This window comes from Ammodytes marinus (genome assembly GCF_949987685.1).
Source record: "Ammodytes marinus genome assembly, chromosome: 20".
NCBI classification, from domain to species: Eukaryota; Metazoa; Chordata; class Actinopteri; order Uranoscopiformes; family Ammodytidae; genus Ammodytes; species Ammodytes marinus.
In genome coordinates this window covers 12,232,849-12,252,434 of record NC_137224.1, presented here as the reverse complement: position 1 = coordinate 12,252,434, position 19,586 = coordinate 12,232,849, and the positions used below count along the sequence as shown (strand labels likewise).

The 19,586-nt window shown below is 39.5% G+C and overlaps 1 protein-coding gene across 1 annotated transcript; it reads right to left on the bottom strand.

Annotated features, from left to right (window-relative positions):
- Positions 1-7,678: 7,678 nt before the first annotated feature.
- LOC307266911 (carnitine O-palmitoyltransferase 1, liver isoform-like) lies at positions 7,679-19,353 on the bottom strand. The gene is given in 20 exon segments (XM_080049043.1): positions 7,679-8,046; positions 8,178-8,270; positions 8,385-8,495; positions 8,621-8,776; positions 9,748-9,876; positions 10,010-10,174; positions 10,308-10,424; positions 10,505-10,610; positions 10,945-11,133; positions 11,233-11,428; positions 12,198-12,252; positions 12,254-12,289; positions 12,758-12,865; positions 13,922-13,999; positions 14,234-14,371; positions 15,086-15,187; positions 15,601-15,772; positions 16,502-16,641; positions 17,052-17,197; positions 19,271-19,353. Coding segments are annotated over 19 exon segments (2,358 nt in total). The 5' UTR covers positions 17,193-17,197; positions 19,271-19,353; the 3' UTR covers positions 7,679-7,920.
- Between the last annotated feature and the right edge of the window lie 233 nt (positions 19,354-19,586).

Sequence of the window (19,586 nt, the reverse complement as noted above, 5' to 3'; positions counted from 1 at the left end):
ACACTTGAGCATCTTTCTCTGCCATTATTTTTGCCTTTTGGTCTATAACTCCCAAACCAAACATCCCACATTCAAAAACTTTACATCCCCGGATTCCGTGAGGCGAGGGGCCGGCGCCGCGGACGACGACGCCCGATCCCGAGTCGCGTGGGAGGCTTGGCCCCCGTTCACAACTGCTTGCAGTTCTAGTTGAGGTTGAAACTGAGCAACATAATGGGGAAGAAAGGGGTTTTAAGTGATTGTGAACATGGCAATGTTGAGGGTGCAAGGAGCGCTGGTATGAGTATTTCAGAAACTGCTGATCTACTGGGATGTTCACTCTAAACCATCTCTAGGGCTTACAGAGAATGGTCCGAAAAAGAAAAAATATGCAGTGAGCGGCATTTGTGTGGACGTAATATGCCTTGTTGAAGTCAGAGCAGAGGTCAGTGGAGGATGGACTGGTTCGAGATGATAGAAAGGCAACAGTAACTCAAATAACCACTCGTTACAACCAGGGTATACAGAATACCATCTCTGAACACAAAACACGACCAACCTTGAAGCAGATGGGCTACAGCAACAGAAGACCCCATCGGGTGCAACTCCTGTCAGCTAAAAACAGGAAAATGAGGCTGCAATTCTCACAGCATCACCAATATTGGACAATAGAAAATTGAAAAATCATGCCTGGTCTGATGAGTGCGACATTCAGATGGCAGATTCAGAGTTTGGCGTAAACAACATGAAATAATGGATCCATCCTGCCGTGCACCATCAACCATGCCATGTTCAAAGTCACCTAAACCCCCTTTCTTCTCCATTCTGATGCTCGGTTTGACTTCAGTACATTGTCTTGACCACGTCTAAATGCATTAAATTGGTGCTATGTGATTGGCTGATTAGCTTTTTGTTTTTATAAGCCCCAGAACAGGTGTACCTAATAAAGTGTCCGGTGAGTGTATGTGTATGTATATGTATATATATGTATATATATATATATATATATATATATATATATATATATATATATATATATATATATATATATATATATATATATATATATATATATATATATATATATATATATATATATATATATATATATATATATATATATATGTATATATATATATATATATATGTATGTATATATATGTATATATATATATATATATATATATATATATATATATATATATATATATATATATATATATATATATATATATATATATATATATATATGTACATATATATATATATCACCATTTAATCCTCTATATATAGTATAGTAAATTAATGAGACATAGCAAGTGAAATAGTAGGACTGGACTCACCCATAATCGTCTAAATCAGACATGATGACACTTGAAACCATAGATATAAAAAACAATACTGTTATGAATATGCAACAGCTTGTTTAATGATTTTTTTAAAGGTCTGAAGAATATATCATAAATGGTCACAGAATTGGCTCCTGATAATAATTACTTACGATGCTTACAGAAACATGAATAGTTGGGTAGTAGTACTAGTTATTTACAACTAGCACCTGTTGTGATGTGTTGACTAAAGTCAGACCTCAACTAAAAACCATTAAAGCTAGACTGTGTAACCTTTGAAATAATGAATAACAAAATATTTCACTTAGAAAGATAAAGCTTAATTCCAAAGCAATAAAATACAACCTCTGTTCAATATGAGTTTTTCTAAAGCCTGTTTTGGTCCAGTAAGTTTGACCAGTAGCCTGTAGTGGCTCCCACTGTAGATGTTGTTTTACACATGCAGCAATATCATTTTTACAGACTTTTTCGCCATTCTTTATGTCACTGTAACAAAACAATTTAGCTTGCTAATGTAGAATAGTGATGAAAAAAAACTTAAAGCAACTGACTTAAATATCTTTGGAAATATATTTCCACTTGTGGCCACAATGGTCTCAAGTTGTTCAACAAAAGTTACCTAGTCTCCAAATATAACCTTATTTGACTTTTAACCAATTTAAATAGATGAAAAGCTGAATTAAATGACTTATTTCAATAAAGAAACCTTCTGAATAAATGTTTGCATGCAACTCCTGATGGCTGTCATGAAATCAGTCTCTTGATGTCGAATAATCAAAGACTCAACTAAATGCATGCCTTTATGAGTCGACCATGGATCATAGGTTCAATGCCGGCCAATGCTTTTGTTCAGCAAATAAGATTAAGCAATTTGAAGCAAACAATCTAGGAATAGAAAAGGCCAGAGGAACCACAGGCCAAAGCTTTGTCCTTTTACCCAGGATAAGACTAAGGCATCAGCTGTTCAATCCTTCTTGATTAATTTGATTTACAGGAGAGAATGTGGGATGGAGAGATTAAGTGGGTTGCCTGGCTGCTATTAACATCTGCCAGGTTCTCTATTATCATTGTATTTACTTACACTCTCACTGGACTGATGGGGATAGGCTTTCTTAATGTGTGCGGAGCCCCATAAATACTTTAGCATGCCCAACTATTACATCTGCAGTTTATTTATCTATTTCAGTGTGACTCGTTACTGGAGATGCAATATTGTAATTTTCTAAGACCATCGTCAAAACCATCTAATGAGCTGCAGTTAAACTGAACAAACAGTAAAGTGTGTTTCTTTTCAGACACACCAGCAATAGACCAAATTTCCCAGACTGCCTTTGTTTAAATGTATTAGCAGTAGCTCAAGAACTAAGGCCCCTCATCCCACCCAAAAAAGTCCCTCAGTTAGTTTTTAGCCAAGGCCTCATAGCATGAGCATGTGGATCTGAATAAACACAGCCACATTGACAAAAGGCAGATGAGGGATTTGCAGAGGAATTCATCATTTTGCTTCGCCGTTCAATGTTTCTGGCCAAACTGACAATGATGACATTGTTAAGGCTAGAGAATTCAGTGAATAAGCAGCCATTGTCAAATTTTAATATTTTACAGCCGCTTTAATTTAACCCGTAACTTACTTAGTATTATTTAGAAATTCAAAGTGCATTTACAAGCTGTCAACACAACATTTACATATGAGCACCTTTAGTTTAGTTAAGTTGATATCACAACAGAAACAGCTCTCATCTACAACTGACACATAGCAACATTAATATTCATTTCAAGTCATGTTCCTGGCCACATGATCAATGTAATTCCGATATTCCTTCTCCTTTTAGCTTCGTTTTCTGGTCTCCACCAACTCTTGTGAGATATATCTGGCTCTCAATTTTGTCACTGTCTTTTGGTGCTGGGCATGTTTTTTTTTTCATTCGAAATACAGATGCCTACAGAGAAAGCGGTGGGAGTGAATCAAATCCATGCAGTTTGGAGCAAAACAAACGAAACAATGAGCTTAAAGAATAGCTCTCTACTGCTTATAGCGTACTGTTTTTGTAACAACTCTGTTGGGAGTGACACTTTTCACATTAAATTCAGTCATCCATTGTTACCATAAATAATATTGATAACAGTTGCTTTAAACAAACACATTTGAGTGTTTCACAGCCTTGGAAATAATCTAACAATCATGTAATTTAAAATGTCTACAGTCCATCAACAATAACTGGAAGACTTTTTCTATAAATGACCACTTTTTCTATTCACAAATGTCTTAGAAAGACCTTGATATAGAATAATTTCATAGCACATACCTTAACGAAGGAAGAGAGGGATGTTCACTGATGATTGAAACGGGGAGTAAAAACTAGAGGGGAGACAGAGGTCTATATAGGGGGTCCTATGGGGGGACAGAGAGGTCACATGGACTGAAATGTGTGTGTGTGCGTGCGCGTGTGGGCCATGATTAAGAGAAAAGAGACAGGGACTTTATGTGGATTATTGGAGGCTTTGGCGAGCATAAACTGACGGGTAGGGTAATGAGCAAAGGGTTTGTTACCTCACACGCTGAAACAAGAGATGAAAGGACAAGTGTCAGAAAACAAACAGAGACAGGCGAGAAAGAATAACAAGCCAAAATGACTTTATTTCTGTCAGGATAGATAGGTGACGCGAGGTGATCCTTGTGTACATCTACAGAATGGAAAGGGGTGCACCTATACACTGGTTTCTTACAGATAATTGATGAAAAATAGAATTTGGGCCTCGCGAGTGTCAAATATGCAAACAGAATTTGCATAGAGACAAATAAGAGAGCTCTTTGGGAACAACCGAAACACTTCATGAGGGAAGAGTGAGAGAAAGAGCAGCAACCTGCAGAAGTGCACTTAATCGCTCATCTGTGAATCAGGTAAGAGGACTTTTCGATCTGGTTGTATGCCAACAAAACTCCATCATTGAATTAATATGATGTTAAGGCTGCAGCTACCATCAACGTCATTTCCACAGAATAACATTATTTCTGGGAATTTTGATGACAAACAGATACCTGTTTTATTTTACCTCTGTTTTTAAAAATCTTGCCTGAAACTAACTTGTATTCCACCACTGTTTTCATTCGACCATGAACTAATAATGTAATTAAAGCATGATTATTTTTTTCTGTTATTATTCTGGATAGCATGTTTAGATGTCATCAAATGTGTCAAGGCATAGAACAGGGCTAAGGGTTTTGTTTTGGACCAAATTGTGTTAAAGATATAGTGCGTTTCATCTGTTGTCCCCATGAGGAATTCTGAGTAATTACAACAATACTGTCAGATCTACATAATGTGCGCCTTTGGTGATCGAGCATGGATTTCACACCTGCTGTATGTCCAGGTTTTTTCATAGCAGGAGAATCAACAACTGAAACATTTATTGGGCGCGTCTTGGGATTTTTCTGAGATTCTGTACCAGTGTCCAGGGGCGACACCAGTTTGTAAACTTTGTACTGAGAAATACAAAGAGTTTTGTGGAGCTGGTTGGCTCAATCAACTTTGTGTCAACTTGTTTGCTGATGGCTTTAATGTAACCGACATTAATTTTATTTATATGAAAAAGTTGCGCACTATAGCTTTATTAATGAACATGAATAAACGCTTTGTTTTTGTTCCATATAACTGTGTAAGAAATTGATTTTTATCACAACTTATATAATGTCTATGTTCTAATATCCTAGAAAAAGAATATGCTCCATCATCTTGTAGGTTTGCTGCTGGCTTCAGGTCAGTGTAACTGCATAAAATGATTAAAATAAATTGAAATTAAAACACTGTGAGAATAACAATAACTTGCATATTTGATGTTTTCAGCTAGTGTCAATTTGTGTTCATCGTGAGTATCACCTGATATCCGAGAGGAAGAATTGGACTGAGGCCCAGGACTACTGCAGAAAGCACTACACTGACCTCAGCACCGTTGGCAGCCATGATGAAAAGAAGTTGCTGGCAAACATGACGGCAGCCAATGGCATGACACAAGAAATCTGGATGTGTCTGATAAAAACCGAAGTGGAGTCCTGGATGTGGTCTGTGGGACAAACTCAGTCCAGTTCTGGATTAGTTGAATATACTAACTGGGCCAGTTTACCAGAGTCTTCTCACCACTGTGGAGGCATGAGGAATGATGGGAAATGGTCCAGTGCACTCTGTGATACACTCCATCCTTTTATCTGTCAGGAAGGTAATCTAATGGTTTTTACTTGAGAATCATTGCTTTGGATAGAATAAACAGTAATAAGCTTGAGTGATGTCACTCATCCCCTTGATGCTCAGTTGTATTGCATTATTCTTACCAACCAAGTAAAGTCAAAATTGCACAGGCGTTGTATTGACCTACAGATCAAAAAATGGCATCATTCCTTTTATTCAATTCTCGACAAGTGACCCCCAATAAAATTGAATTTTCTAAATATGTCAACTATTTTATGTTGGAGTAGGCCTATAACATTGGACACTGCAAACGATCTCTTGTACCTCTCCCAACTTCATGAATGTGCAAGACTAGATCGAGCTATTTAATGCAATTGTAAATGAACAACTAGGTGGTAATTTTGTGTGCCTTTTTTCATACTCTATAAAAGTTTTAACCTTCACTGTACTTATTGTAACATTCCCAGGTGAGGGCTCCAATGGGATGCATGCATGTGGTTCTTCAAGAGAAGTCGTGGAGGGACGCCCTAAAGCACTGTCGACTGAATAACACAGACTTGGCAAGTGTGAGGAGCGAGACTGAAAATCAGGCGTTTCTGCAGAAAGTTAGTGAAATGTCTTCATCGCTGTCCCTGGTCTGGGTGGGCTTGTTCAGAGATAACTGGAAATGGTCGGACATGAGTTCCAGTTCCTTCAGAGACTGGGACGACAGTCAGCCGAATAACGATGGAGACTGTGCATTGTATAGACCCTCTGGCAAACAGTGGTGGGATAGAGAGTGTGAGAGCCAGCATCCCTTCTCCTGCTATAGGCTTATTGGTGAGCACATACTATAGGATAGCCTGATTCCATGTATACATTTTTTGGTTTATTTGTTTGTCATAAACACATTATATAAGAAGACACACTGAACGCATACTTTATGTAATGTATAATTTCTGTTTGTTTAGCCGCAGAAAAGATGGAAGAGAATGTCACAAGGCATATATTGAAGCTGCAATTTAAGTCCGATTCAGACCTTGACTTAAATAATCCCACTGTGAGCCAAGCCATTTTGGACCAAGTAAGTTTTAGTCCACTCTACAATGTAGGTGCTGCCAAAGTAATGTTCCAATATCGCTGCTTCAGTTGAAGTCAAAAAGTTGATTTCCCATACCAGCGCAGCGTACATGTGCATTTATATGACATATAAATGTTTTGCCAAGAATCACCACCGCATAGATTTGTATCTGTTTTTTTAAAACAGATAGAGTGGATTTGTTTAAAGAAACATAAAAGAAACACACTTGAGGATTTGTTTTTCTTTAAGACTTTATGTTCCCCTGTAATATTGCATTAAAAAAAGGCTGACGACAGCAATACAATGAGACAAGCTCAAATGACCTTGTGAAAAAAAAGAAAAAAGAATGATCAAAGGAGAATAACAGGAATCTGCGTCGCTGGTAATACACCATCCTTTGCATCGGATAGCTTGACTACAAAATGTCAATTCTTATGTAAACCCTGTCTGACCTGCAGCAATGATTGACAATGAAATCCAAGTTTTTAACTTGGTAGGTTTAAAAATCTAAAATTCTAACTGACCACTGAAAGAATTATTAACCTACATTATTTATATGTGAGGTGGGGAAATGTTATTATAATATAAAATGAAATTAAAAGTTATTTCCTGGGTGGGTCGGCATTAAATATAATACCGGTGAAACAACAATGCCTATGAGTTTAATAGAGCCACGTCATTGCACTACATGTATAATCAGCCTGGCACTTTCAGCACATCATTACAACCAGGTGTTTTTGTAGAAAGCAGAATTATACTCTACATAATGACTAAACACAGAAAAGTCACAGACACCCAGGATTTAAAAACACCTGATGTCACTAAGAGCAACATTTGCTTTCGGACAGTACAAACTGAAATCCAGTCAACTGATTTTTCTAATCACCTCCAATAGCACTTTCCAAACAAAGACAACAACGGATTAGTGGCTCATAAAAGTGTGGCATACTTAATGGTGTCAAAACATTCTTTAATTTAATGTATTATTAACTTACTCCATCCAATAAGGTGAAGTGCTAGCAAATTATATTCTAGCTGTGAGGGGTACAATTTATATTGGCCTATTGTAAAAGTAATCAAACCATTCCAAAATAATAACCGTGCTGTACTTGACAGGGTGCTGACCCTTTTTTTCTCTCGCACACATATCACGCACCTACTATACACACAAATACATATGCAAATCAGTAAAAACATGACCTGCATTGAGTCAGTTTCACCATGGAGCTGTCTTCTGAATATCATCTGGCTGGCCATACAATTCTCCCAGAGGAAAAATAAATACAAATCTTCCCTCACTTTATAATGTACCATTTAAGCTTAAACACAAACCCTTGTCCCCTGATACCTAAAGGTCTTTCTTGAACTCTGGCCGACGCTCCTCTGTCTTGTTAGGTGTTTTTTGGTTGGGGCACAGCAACTGGAACAGGTCCTTCAGGGCTTTTCTGACATGGGCACTAAACTCACAGGCATCCTAGAGAGGAAAACAGAATCCACAATGAGTAGACAAAGTATACTGGGAGAACTGGGTCCCTTTTTATTTAACAGAAACGTCTTCCAAAAAGGTATTATGTGTCTTCAAATCAAAATGCAATGTCAACTCACAGTGTCTGGACATGACTTCTTGCATGAGATGTGGAAGTTTATCGTGTTCTCTCCAAAAACGCTGTATGACACCCCATAACCGTCGTCAGTCGGCTGAAAGAAATACAGGTGATATTATATGTTTTCAAAAATGAATGAATTCTTGTATTCATTTTAATCATGACTTCAACAATAAGTTGACTTTGTGAGCCTGAGGGAAGCACTGACCGGTCCAAAGCCCCCTCCAAAGGGGACGTACTCTGGGTGGTTGACCAGGTCATACATTTCCACCTGCAATGTAGTCTGACTTGTGGACAGCCGCCAGGGCTCAGAGAGGATCTGCAATACCCACAAGAAGCTGTTTTTGCTGAAGTCACTATTACATAGGCCATACTAAATAGATCCATACTCACACCGAACTGGACAGTCTAATGTAAATTAATTGTCAAAAGAGAGAAATAAACCTCTTTAAGGAAAGGAGACTCCACTCCGAGGTATTTGGACACAACATATAGGCAGAAGAGGTGTCTGTCGATGCCACCTCCAGTCATAGCCGTGCGGTATAGATGCTGGTGTTTTTCTGACGCTGTGACGAGCAAACGCCTGCACACATCTGCTGGCTGGGGGAAAAAAACAGCATAACTTGGCATATAGCACATGTTAAAAATAGAAGTACCTAATACATGTGGCTAATGGCAAAGTATAGTATCTCCAATTCATTGACCTTGATGGATTGCTGTAGGAAAGCTGTGATTCTTTACATTCACTGATCCTTCTTGAGGGGATGTAGATTCAGACGTGTGGACCATGCTCACATTTGGCTAAATCCTGAGGATACTGGGCTTTAGTATCAATGTGTAATTCTCTGTATCTTGAGATCTATTTCGTAAACGTGTGTGAATGTAAGATATGATTAAAGACCCCCCCTAACTATGGACATCTTTATTAGGTACTGTCAAATACCTACGCTCCCCAGAAAGGGTGACTTACATCCGGGCCAAATATCCTGCGTCTACCTCTGTAGCACGTCTGCATCTCTAACTGTTGCACCTCAATCGCTGTTGTTGTTTACACATGCAGTGTCTCACTGATATGTTCAGTGCAGTAGAGTTTTGCTATGATAATTCCCATGAATATGAATATGTTTCATGTCATTTTATCATATATATATTTAAAATTGAGTTTTGACAGAAATACTTATTTTTTTGCACATTTGCGCTTGAGGGATGTTTCATTTTGAACGGCACACCAGAAGTTCTACAACTACAGTGAATGTAGCTGGTATATTAAGTCAATATGACTGTCAACAGATAATTTTTCTATCCAAGCAGAGAGTAAAAATAGGCAAGACTTCTGAGCTGAAGTGGTGCGTCGCTGCCGACGAACTGCCGACTGCTCTAATCTGGTAACATGGTCACCGGCAGACGTGCAGTAGATGAAGCATGTGTGGCCCGGGTGTTACATACTCCGTCCATTTTTTTTGACCTTTTTAGGCAAATGTTCAAAAAGAAAAAAAATAACAAGAGTGAGATAGAACCCGACAAATTTTCCGCAGAGAACCTTTAATCATTCTCAGCTTCCAACCACTCACCTCTCCACCCTCCAGCGCTCGGATGAAGGCACTGTTCTCATTGGTTAAGGACCGAACGGTCTCAGTCCTGCCCTCCCTATACAGGCGGGTCATAGTGGCTTCGTACGTGAGAGTGAACATCCTCCGGTTCTGGAACATAAAAACACAAGTCACCTACAACAAATAGTATCAACGTATCCAAAGCACAGACGTACAAGTTTGATTTGCTTGTGTTTGTGTGTGTGTGTGTGTAGGTGCGTGCGTGTGTGAGGCTGTTAATTACCCTGTAGTAGGCCAACTGAAGGGCAATCTGAATGAAGGCATCTGGAATGATTCGACACCTCTTAATCTTTCCTTTTCCAAAGTCTTGGAAGACGAACACATGGAGATCCACATCGTCAGCCAGGGCCTGGGCCACTGCCAGAGACTGGGAGATCTGCTCCTCACACTGACAGACACATCCAAACAGTTAGCATCACGACGAAACATTAGGTTTAACTGAGCTTAATGTGAACTATGACACAGTGGGGGATTAGCAAAACAGATGGAATGGAGGGTGAAAATGTGAGTGGTTAACTAACTTCGTTAGGGATTTCCCAGTTTAGTTTCTGTGGTTGGGGTAGTGATGAATCCGCCTCTCCTTTGCAGTGACCCTCTTCATTGTAACCCAGGTAGAAACTGTCAGTGGCCAGGATGGTCTGGAAACCAGAACAATTATGTTGTGATACGTAGTGATGATGATACTTCTCAGAGATGACATGACTTTTATGTTCCTCACCTCCCATAAGTGTGCCAACACTGGTGCATCAGCCCAGGAGTGCTCTGCATTGATGCCGGTCTTTCCGTTCTTGTAGAAAACAACCGAAAAGGACTTGTCAAACCACCTGCACGACAACCAAGACAATGGGTGTAATAAACATTGAACATAATTACACTTTTTTTTGTATTCTAATATTTTTTAATTAATTTGTCTCATATTCATTTGATTATTAACATGGATATATTATTATACTTATATTTTGATTACGACTATTGTTATTGAATTTGTTTGTATTATATTACTACATGACGTTTTGACAACATAGTTCCTTATAAATTCCTGCTAATGAAGCTTATTGAATTTAATTGAATTGAATACAACAACAACAACATGACGTGAAAAAAGAAGTTACCAAATTACACATTCACATGACAATGACCCGTTTCTTTTCAAAGTACCTGTCATAACATTTCCCATGCAACAAGGATTTAGCGTAGCGATCCAAACTAGCAGCCGGGTCATCTCCCAGCACGCCTTGTTCATCGTCATCAAGCGTCACAAAGAAGGCAGCTTTCTCAATGCAGTCCAGAGACTGTTTGTTGACCCCGCTGCTGAAATACTTGTTCCTGGCTTTAGCCCATGGAATTCTGGGTCACATTTCAGAGGAAAAATGCTGATATTACATTAAAGATGCAGTGTGCTGAATGGTTATTTGTATTTAAGCACTGGAGGCTTGTCAAACTGACCTGTCCCCAGCGGTCAGAGCCCCCAGTTTGGCCTCTCCTTTGGATGGAAGTGAAGGGTCATCGAGGATTCTCTGAATTTGGAGTTCAATCTCCATGGGGCACAGGAGACTGCCTGCCTGGTACAGGCTTAGACGAAAGTAGCGACCCCTGTGGTATACAGCTATGTAGTCGCTGTCCTGCCAATGCTGCAGAGTGTCTTCACAAAGAGGAGACAGAGGGGAGAAGAGAGCAAAGTGTAAAGACATGTCATTGAAACACTTCAGAGATGAGGCACTAGGGATGTTTGTGTGCCTTGTTCCTACAGTACCTGTATATGGATACAATTACATTCCAAATACATTGATTGATATTTCAAATAAACAATTTATTTCTAAACTGAAATTGTCGTAGTATGACAATCCCGTCTATGCTTTTGCCTGAAACATTATATGTAGATATGAACACTACCTTTTAGTTCTCCCGGGATTCGACATGTGTCAAACATCCGCTCAAATTGATGGGAACAGCAAGGAACGGCAGACCTCAACAACCACTGAGCAGGATGGAGAAAACATGGGCCGCGGCACAAACAAAGTCATGGAGAGATGGAGGAGAAACAAGATGGACAAAAACACAAGAGAGGGTTGGCATGGAAATAGAAAAATAACCAATGAAGAGAAGGAAGGAAAAGATTACAAAACGAGTGGGCAGAAGAAAATATACATTTATTACTGACAGACTCTTTCCAGTACCTGAAACAGACCTGCCATCAAACCAGAAGGCAAGATGAGACAGATGAGAGATGACAGGATGGGCTGTGCAGCATACGCTTGATGAGTCAGATACACAACTCACACACCTATCTATCTCACACTTAAAACTCCAGAGGGTTCAGACACCTTAGGTATGGTTAATCGTCTCGTGTTCAGACAATATCATGTGAAAATGTGTGTGTGTGTGTGTGTTCATGTCAGTTATTTTTTTACCGATCTCTCCAAGAGTGCGTGTGGTGTTGAACATCCTCTCACACTGAGTTCTGAGTTGCACACAGAGGAATGACAGTACCTGGTTTACGGATCTGGGAAATGGACAGGAGGAGAAGAAGACAGAGGCAAAGTGGCGTGGTGGAGGAAATGTAGGGTCAAGCAAGAAGAGGACATTTTTTTATGTGTTTTTTTTAAGAGTGAGGGAGAGAGTGATTGGGAGGAGGACAAAAGGGAGGATAAGAGAGGATGAGCATGGTATGAGAACATGAGGGGAATGTCTTTATGTAAACATGAAGACTCAATTAATGAATGGAGATGCACATGCTATGTAGTATGTACCATGACAAGCAAAAGTCATGACATACAAATGTGGACGGAGGGGTGTTACTCAACCATACCGAAAGCCTAATTTGTGACCATTGTAATATTGTCATATGTAATAATTTTCAGGTTCCGCAGAATAGATTTTTGATTAACACGTCTTCTGTTGCCATAGCAATAAATAATGAATGCCGCCGTGAATATGGAGTTGCCGGAGGTGGACCGCTGGCTCAACTCACAGGTTTGATCTCTTCTTTGTTGAGTCTGTGGCGGTATAGGAATATTGCATGGATGCTGTTGCCCGCTCTGGCCGCCTGAATGGGTGTGGGTGTCACATACAAGATGTCCTGGGAGAGAGAATGAACAGAGACAGGAAGTCAGGAGGTAAAAAGACATGAGTGACCATCATCTAAACCAGGGGTGTCCAAACTACGGCCCCCGCTTTTTATTGGCCCGCGGCCGATTTTAAAAATATAATGCAATATGGCCCTTTGAAAAAAAAAATATTATATATAATATATTTTTTTGCATTTCTTAGTTAACCCACTAGTGCAGGGGTGTCAAAACTGATTGATTGGCCCTTGGCACATTTTAAAAATATAATGTAATATGGCCCTTTTAATTTTTAAATAATCTAAATGCACTCATTATATTACAGAGAAATATGTCCCATAAAAGAAAAAGAGCACCAAGGCCATCCCAGAGGACCCTGCATAATATTTTAATTTAAATTAATATTATTATGGAAAATCCATGTGTCCTTCTCCAATAGCTTCTAATTCATCTGACAGTGTTTAAATTTTTTTTCATACAAAATTCTTCAGCTTTAGCCTCTTAATTTACCTCTCAAAGTGCACCAGATTCATGCATTTCACTTTAAAAACTTAAAAAAATCTCCCGGGGGGGGGGGGGGGGGGGGGGGGCATACTCCCGGACCCCCCTACGAGGGGCGGGATCTCAGCTGGCTACTATTTTCACCAAGCTGGACATTAGACGTAAAAGCAGAAAACACTGGGTGTATCAATGGCATTTAACAAGAGGGGGATGTATCTTTTTAATGTGCAAGTAAAGTGTTGCCGTGAAGAAGGATTACAATTTACGAAGACACTATGAAACTAAACATCAGAGCAGCTACATGTCCTGATAAATGTGTTATTTTTGCAAAGTGGCCCGGCCCTTCGTAGATTTTTCTGTATGTGGCCCTCAGTGAAAAAAGTTTGGACACCCCTGATCTAAACAAAGGGATCTGGAAGTATGCCAGTCGGTGCATGAATGACAATATTCTCATCTATTACCATCACTTTGATTCCTTTGATGAAAAAAAACTAAATGTTGTTCATAACATTCTTGAGATAGTTGTAGAAGCAATATCAAAACCACAAAAGATATTATGATTGTCATACCGCTGCATAATAGTTACTGTTGACCATTATTGGACTCCGTGCACGTAAATAGACATATTCCTCCCACCAGTCACTAACCTGAAAAATTCAAAAAACACACACACACAGAAAAATATTTGTGAGAAAGTTAATAATGTAGCCAACTGACAGCCACATCGCTTGCATATTCAGCATTCTGCCAGGATAAATTATTTAAAGCACAGAGCCTCACAGAGATATACATTGTTAATGGAATTGTACTTTTCCGTAAGATATTTAAGTGACGTGTGAAGTAGCTGCACTGAACCAGAGCATTGTGTTGAAAACACTTACGTAGTTTGTGGCCCAGAGAGCTTTGAGTTTGAGGTACCACTGCAGGCGTTTACCGAGGCCGCTCTCAAACTCTATCGCCAGCTTGGCCTTGCGTTCGAACTCTTTATCATCTATCAGCGGGCGCACTGATTCCATGTACTAAACCAAAGAGATGTCCACCAAAAAAAAACAAAATTCAACAGATTAATGATAAGCATTGTTTAAAAGACCTAAAATGACCAACAGGATTATAGTTCTACTAAATGCATAAAAATAGAAAATGGTTTCTAAATCATTGAATTAAAGTTGGTGGAGTCATCAATTCTACACAACGCTTTTTTTTGTAAAAATCTGTGAATATCTCCTCACGATCCGCTTCCTGACCGTACTGTGTTACTTAATCTGTGTGAATAAATCTGGTGTTAATACACAGCCTAAGCCCTGTAAACTGGTAGGCAAACAAAGGGTATGTAAACAAAGAAGGCCCACCATAGCTATGAACATGATCGTCTACAGAGCCTAGGCTGTGTATTAACATTGGATTTTTTACTGTACTGACAGGTAGCAGATCGTGAGGAGATATTGACTGATTTGGACTAAATGTGATTTGGACAACAAGCATTCTCCAGAATTGCTGACTGCACCTTTTAGTCTTACATCTTTACCACCACATCTAGCTCTACTGATGAAATACCAGATCTCCTCTCAACATTGCATTTTTCAACATTTCTCAAGTATCTTGCAGCAGCTAGATAAAAAAAAAAAAAAGACAAGACAACAGAGGCAAAATGATGAATGTGAGAAAGCGATCCATCTGTTTCATGGTCAGTGATCAGCGTGCTGTCACTTCCTCTGCCTCGTGTGACGTCTCACCCTCATGACTGTGTCCTTGAGGGCAGGCACAGGCAGGTTTGGCAGCGAACCCTGGTAGCTGTAGAGCAAAGGCTTCCTGCCAGAAAAGATCCGCACCAGCGCCTGGCATGGAAGACACAAGCATTCAGAAAACAAGCACACTGGAAGTATTAAAGTGAGAACATATGTATGGGGGGGGGCTATTTTTGTAATAATAAAAAGCTATTTTACCATGAAAATCAGATGTAAAAATATTTTGTGAAAACTTAAAATTAAAGGTGGAGTCAGCAATTTTGGAGAAGGTTTTGACAACAAACAAGAGAAGGCTTGACAACAAGCATTCTCCAGAATTGCTGACTCCACTTTCAATCTATTCAGGAGAGTTATTTTGTTGCATAAAACAGACATGTTCAGACATTGCTGCTCTAAAATCAATTTAAACAATAACAAACATGAACTTTAGTTTACATTACATTACACTGCACAAACTTAAAAGGAAAGGAAAGCCTATAAAAGTGTCCCTCATCAACACTGACCACCCAGACTTTGGTGGTGTAGGACATCTTGCCACGCGGCTCAAACATCCAGCGGTGGTAGGAGAGGAGCTGCTTGAGGCACAGGCGCATGGTGAAGATGAGCAGGAGCCATAGCATGGTGCTGAAGAGCACAGCCGACACTAACGTCTGGCACTGGTTGCTCATGGACTGGCTAGGAGCAGTGGGACAAGATAGACGGATGGATAAAAAGGGAAAGAGGGAGAGAAAAAGAACAGTGAGTGGAACAATTGACAGAAAAAAAGATTTAAAAAATGTTTAGGAAAATGAATAACATACACATAGGGATGTCACACATATTGTATATCTTTTCCGGATCAATATCTCTATGTTTACTTTAAAGTGAATGCAAAATCTTTTCACATGAAAGAACAGCAGGCAAGAGAAAGGAAAAAGAAAGGGAGCACTTATTAAAGATGAGACAACAAGAAAAATAAGAGAAAGACTTGAAGGTGGAGTCAGCTTTTTCTGAAAAAAGATTGTTGTAAAGAATTTTTTTTGTCGAAATCAGTGACTATCTCCTCACGACTGCCTACCTTTCCCTACTGTGTGAGTACTGAAAAAAAAAACTGACACTATAGCTATAGTAACACACCTGTTAACAGAGCCCAGGCTGTGTATTAGCACTGGATTTTTTATTCAGCACATACCCAGTACGGAAAGGTAACGGATTGTAAGGAGAATTCACTGAACAAGCTATGCCAGAATCACTGACTCAACCTTTAAAAGAAAACTTTGAAAAAGGAAGAATGGGAAGAGGTAGTAAGGCCTTTTTTTAAAACATACAATACATAGATTACACCAACCTCTCTGTGACACAGTGTACAATCAGGGAATGAGAAGAAAACTTTAACCCATTTCACGGAGTCTGGGCATTTGTTACCTGACTGGCAGGTGCTCCTGTATCTTGGCTATGAGTCCCATGGAAGGGTCGGAGCGTGTGTACATGGTAGCCAGGATTGCTATGACCACAAAAAGCCAGGAGGAAGGACTGGCTGGATAAACCCCTGTTTTCACACTGTTCTGTTAATGTGAGAGGAGAGAGAGATTGATTTTTAACATCCCATTCTTCCTGTTTACAACCGGTAAACTGGCACACACACACATACACTGATAACTCGCTAATGATTCAAATGAAGCAACGCGTGTCATGTAAATGCACAGCGTTCACCACATTAATTTTATTTTGTTGACGATTGATTGAATGAAGACTGATGATTCAGTCCACACATTTCGAAAAGCAAAATGACAACATTTGAAAGACCATAGTTGTTAGGCTAGAGCTAAAGTTAAAACACTGAAAACACATATTGAAAGTGTAACAAGGACGAAGAGGCCCATGTCCACTTGTGAGTATTAGAGATGGTTTTGGGAAACAAACACAGGCTTAAGTATGGACAAACATAACAGGCTAAAGTCAGAGTGAAAGATACCTTGAGTCTGACAAAACGCCTCTTCCAGGAGCGCACACTGGAGAGGTAGACCTCAGCAAGGGCCTGGTGGGTCAGCTGCAGATTGATGCCCTCCTGGGTGACCGTGAACTGGAAGGCCACGGCCTGGTGGGCCTCTGCCATGATTGCTGAAGCAAAAGTCAAAACTGGGACTTTAAATAATCAAACCAATGACCTGAAGTGTCAAACCTTAGGCAAAGACCTTAGACAAAACAGTAAAAATGCAAAGCAATACAGTCAATTTGAAGCCAAAATCCACAGCAACCTTCTCAATATGTAATCTGGGGAGTCAGTTGCATGATAGTTAGCATCTGGAATGAGTTATTTATCAATTCATACTGTCCTTTAAGTTTTAAAACTATACAAAAATTCGGTTAAGATGAGGACGGTTATGCTCTCGTTCTTATTAAAAACCAATCATGGCAGTTTTAGACCATGTTCTTTTTTTTCTAGTGTTGTTTACTTACAATATACATACAGGATTAGCCTATAGACAAAATGTCTTTCTTCTTCCATGCAATAAAAGGTAAATGTTAGCTTGACCGCTCAAGTTGAAGTATACTTGGTCTGTTAAGTTATACTGTTTTGAAGGTCCTGCTTGCTCTTGGGAGTCTGTGTTAAGACAGAACACACAATGCATCTGATGAGACCTCCACTGTGACATATAGGCACCCTGGGGGACGTTTACGACTAGGGGCACATGTGGGGCAGAACATCTCGGCTGCTTATTTTCCTACCACAACATGATGACCCACTTTAAAAAAAAAACAGTACACACAGAAGAGCATGCAAGCCGTCAACAAGAAAAATAAGCAAAAATAACAACAATAACAACATCCCTTCCTTGTGCTTTGTGAAGTGCTGACTGGCTGCCGATTTGACTGGGTGTTTTTAACTGCTTCTCTTCACAAAAGGCAAATTGATTTTCCTCCACAAATAGGCTACAGATAATGCCCCGAGGTTTAGTCAATCTGACCCTGCACTGCACCCCCATGTGTGTTTTAATTCGAGCCAGTCTTTCTATCAGCGCTGACACAAACAAAATACAGACCACTCTGTCCGGTGACTCTAGGCTTCACCAAAGGCACAGATAGATTCTTATAATATAATATTTTTATTTTTTTGCTACTTTGGGATTTTTTGGACAAAGTTTTGTAAACTTGCCCACCGATAAAGTATACTGGCAATCATTTTCGCACATTTATTTAGTTGGACCGGTCCTTCAGTGGTCAAGTGACAATTTGTTTTTTCTCTTTTCAAAGAACTCAACTAAATGTGCTTATATTTGATTTATTTTACCTTTGTTAAACCTGGCCTTCACTGTTTACCACTTACCTATCGCTAACACTTCATTAAACTCTATTTTTCTCTCTCTATGCTTAGTGAAATACTTCAGAACTTTGATATGGAAAGCTGTATATAAATAAGGATATTATCTTTCAGTGGAGGTGTGTATACTATGTAGTGCACTGGTAAGTCAGCAGTTTAAACTTACAGAAGTCTCTTGTAGACCACAGTCCACACATACAATAGATGGTTTGGCCTTTGCAACAGCCCCCTTAAAGATCCTCTGAACCAATGTATCTTTTTTTGCTGCCACTGTTGTCCAGAAGACTTGACTGCATGTAGCAAATGTTTAAACTCCATAGATAGACATTGGCAAAGCCATGCAAAGCATCATTCATTATCTACTAGGTATTTATGTCAGATTATTTTCCAAAATCGTATGTCAAACAAGACAACAATAAAAGGTGGAATTACAGCCCATTCAGCCGGGCAAGCCATTTATAGACTGTTAAAAAAGGTCAGCCGACATTGAAGAGCCTACAGGAAGTGAAAGGGGGGATATAATTAATAGCTAACACTTACATTTTTATACAAACCAAATGTTGTGTGGTCATGAACACAAATAAAAATTGTGTTCAACAATAGAAATAATATTATTAGTATTTTTTACGTATATACCTATCAACTTGCATTATTATTACGTTAGCTGTTATTATTGCCAATAGATGGACGTTATCGCTAGCTGAAGCGTTAGCTGATGCTATTGCTGGCTATGGCTAGTCGCGAGCCCAGCCCCTTGCTACATACACAAACGGCTGCTGCTGATGGAGCTCCGTACCGCTCACGGTGAGATGCAACTGTTTGTGTATTCTTGGCAACGCACTGCAACGTTATCATAAACCTTGATAGCTTACCTGTTGTTGTTTCGAGGGTCTAAAAATAGCAGAGCACGATTGTAGACTGATACCCAGCGGTGCGTCGCTGTGTTATATGTCCCTCTCCTCTTCTCCGCCGAACAAGTGCACTACAGATACTAGCCTGGATGGAGCGGGTGCTGCCTTCAAAGACCGTCGGAACTGTCACGGCCATGCAGTGTATTGCCAGTACGTGCTAATAGCTCTGATAATGCCGTTCTCCCCTATCCCTTACCATCTGCGTAAGATGAGTCTTATGAAATCTCAATGAAGAGTTAGTAAGTACACCCTGCCAAATTGCTGCTTCCCAGGACCA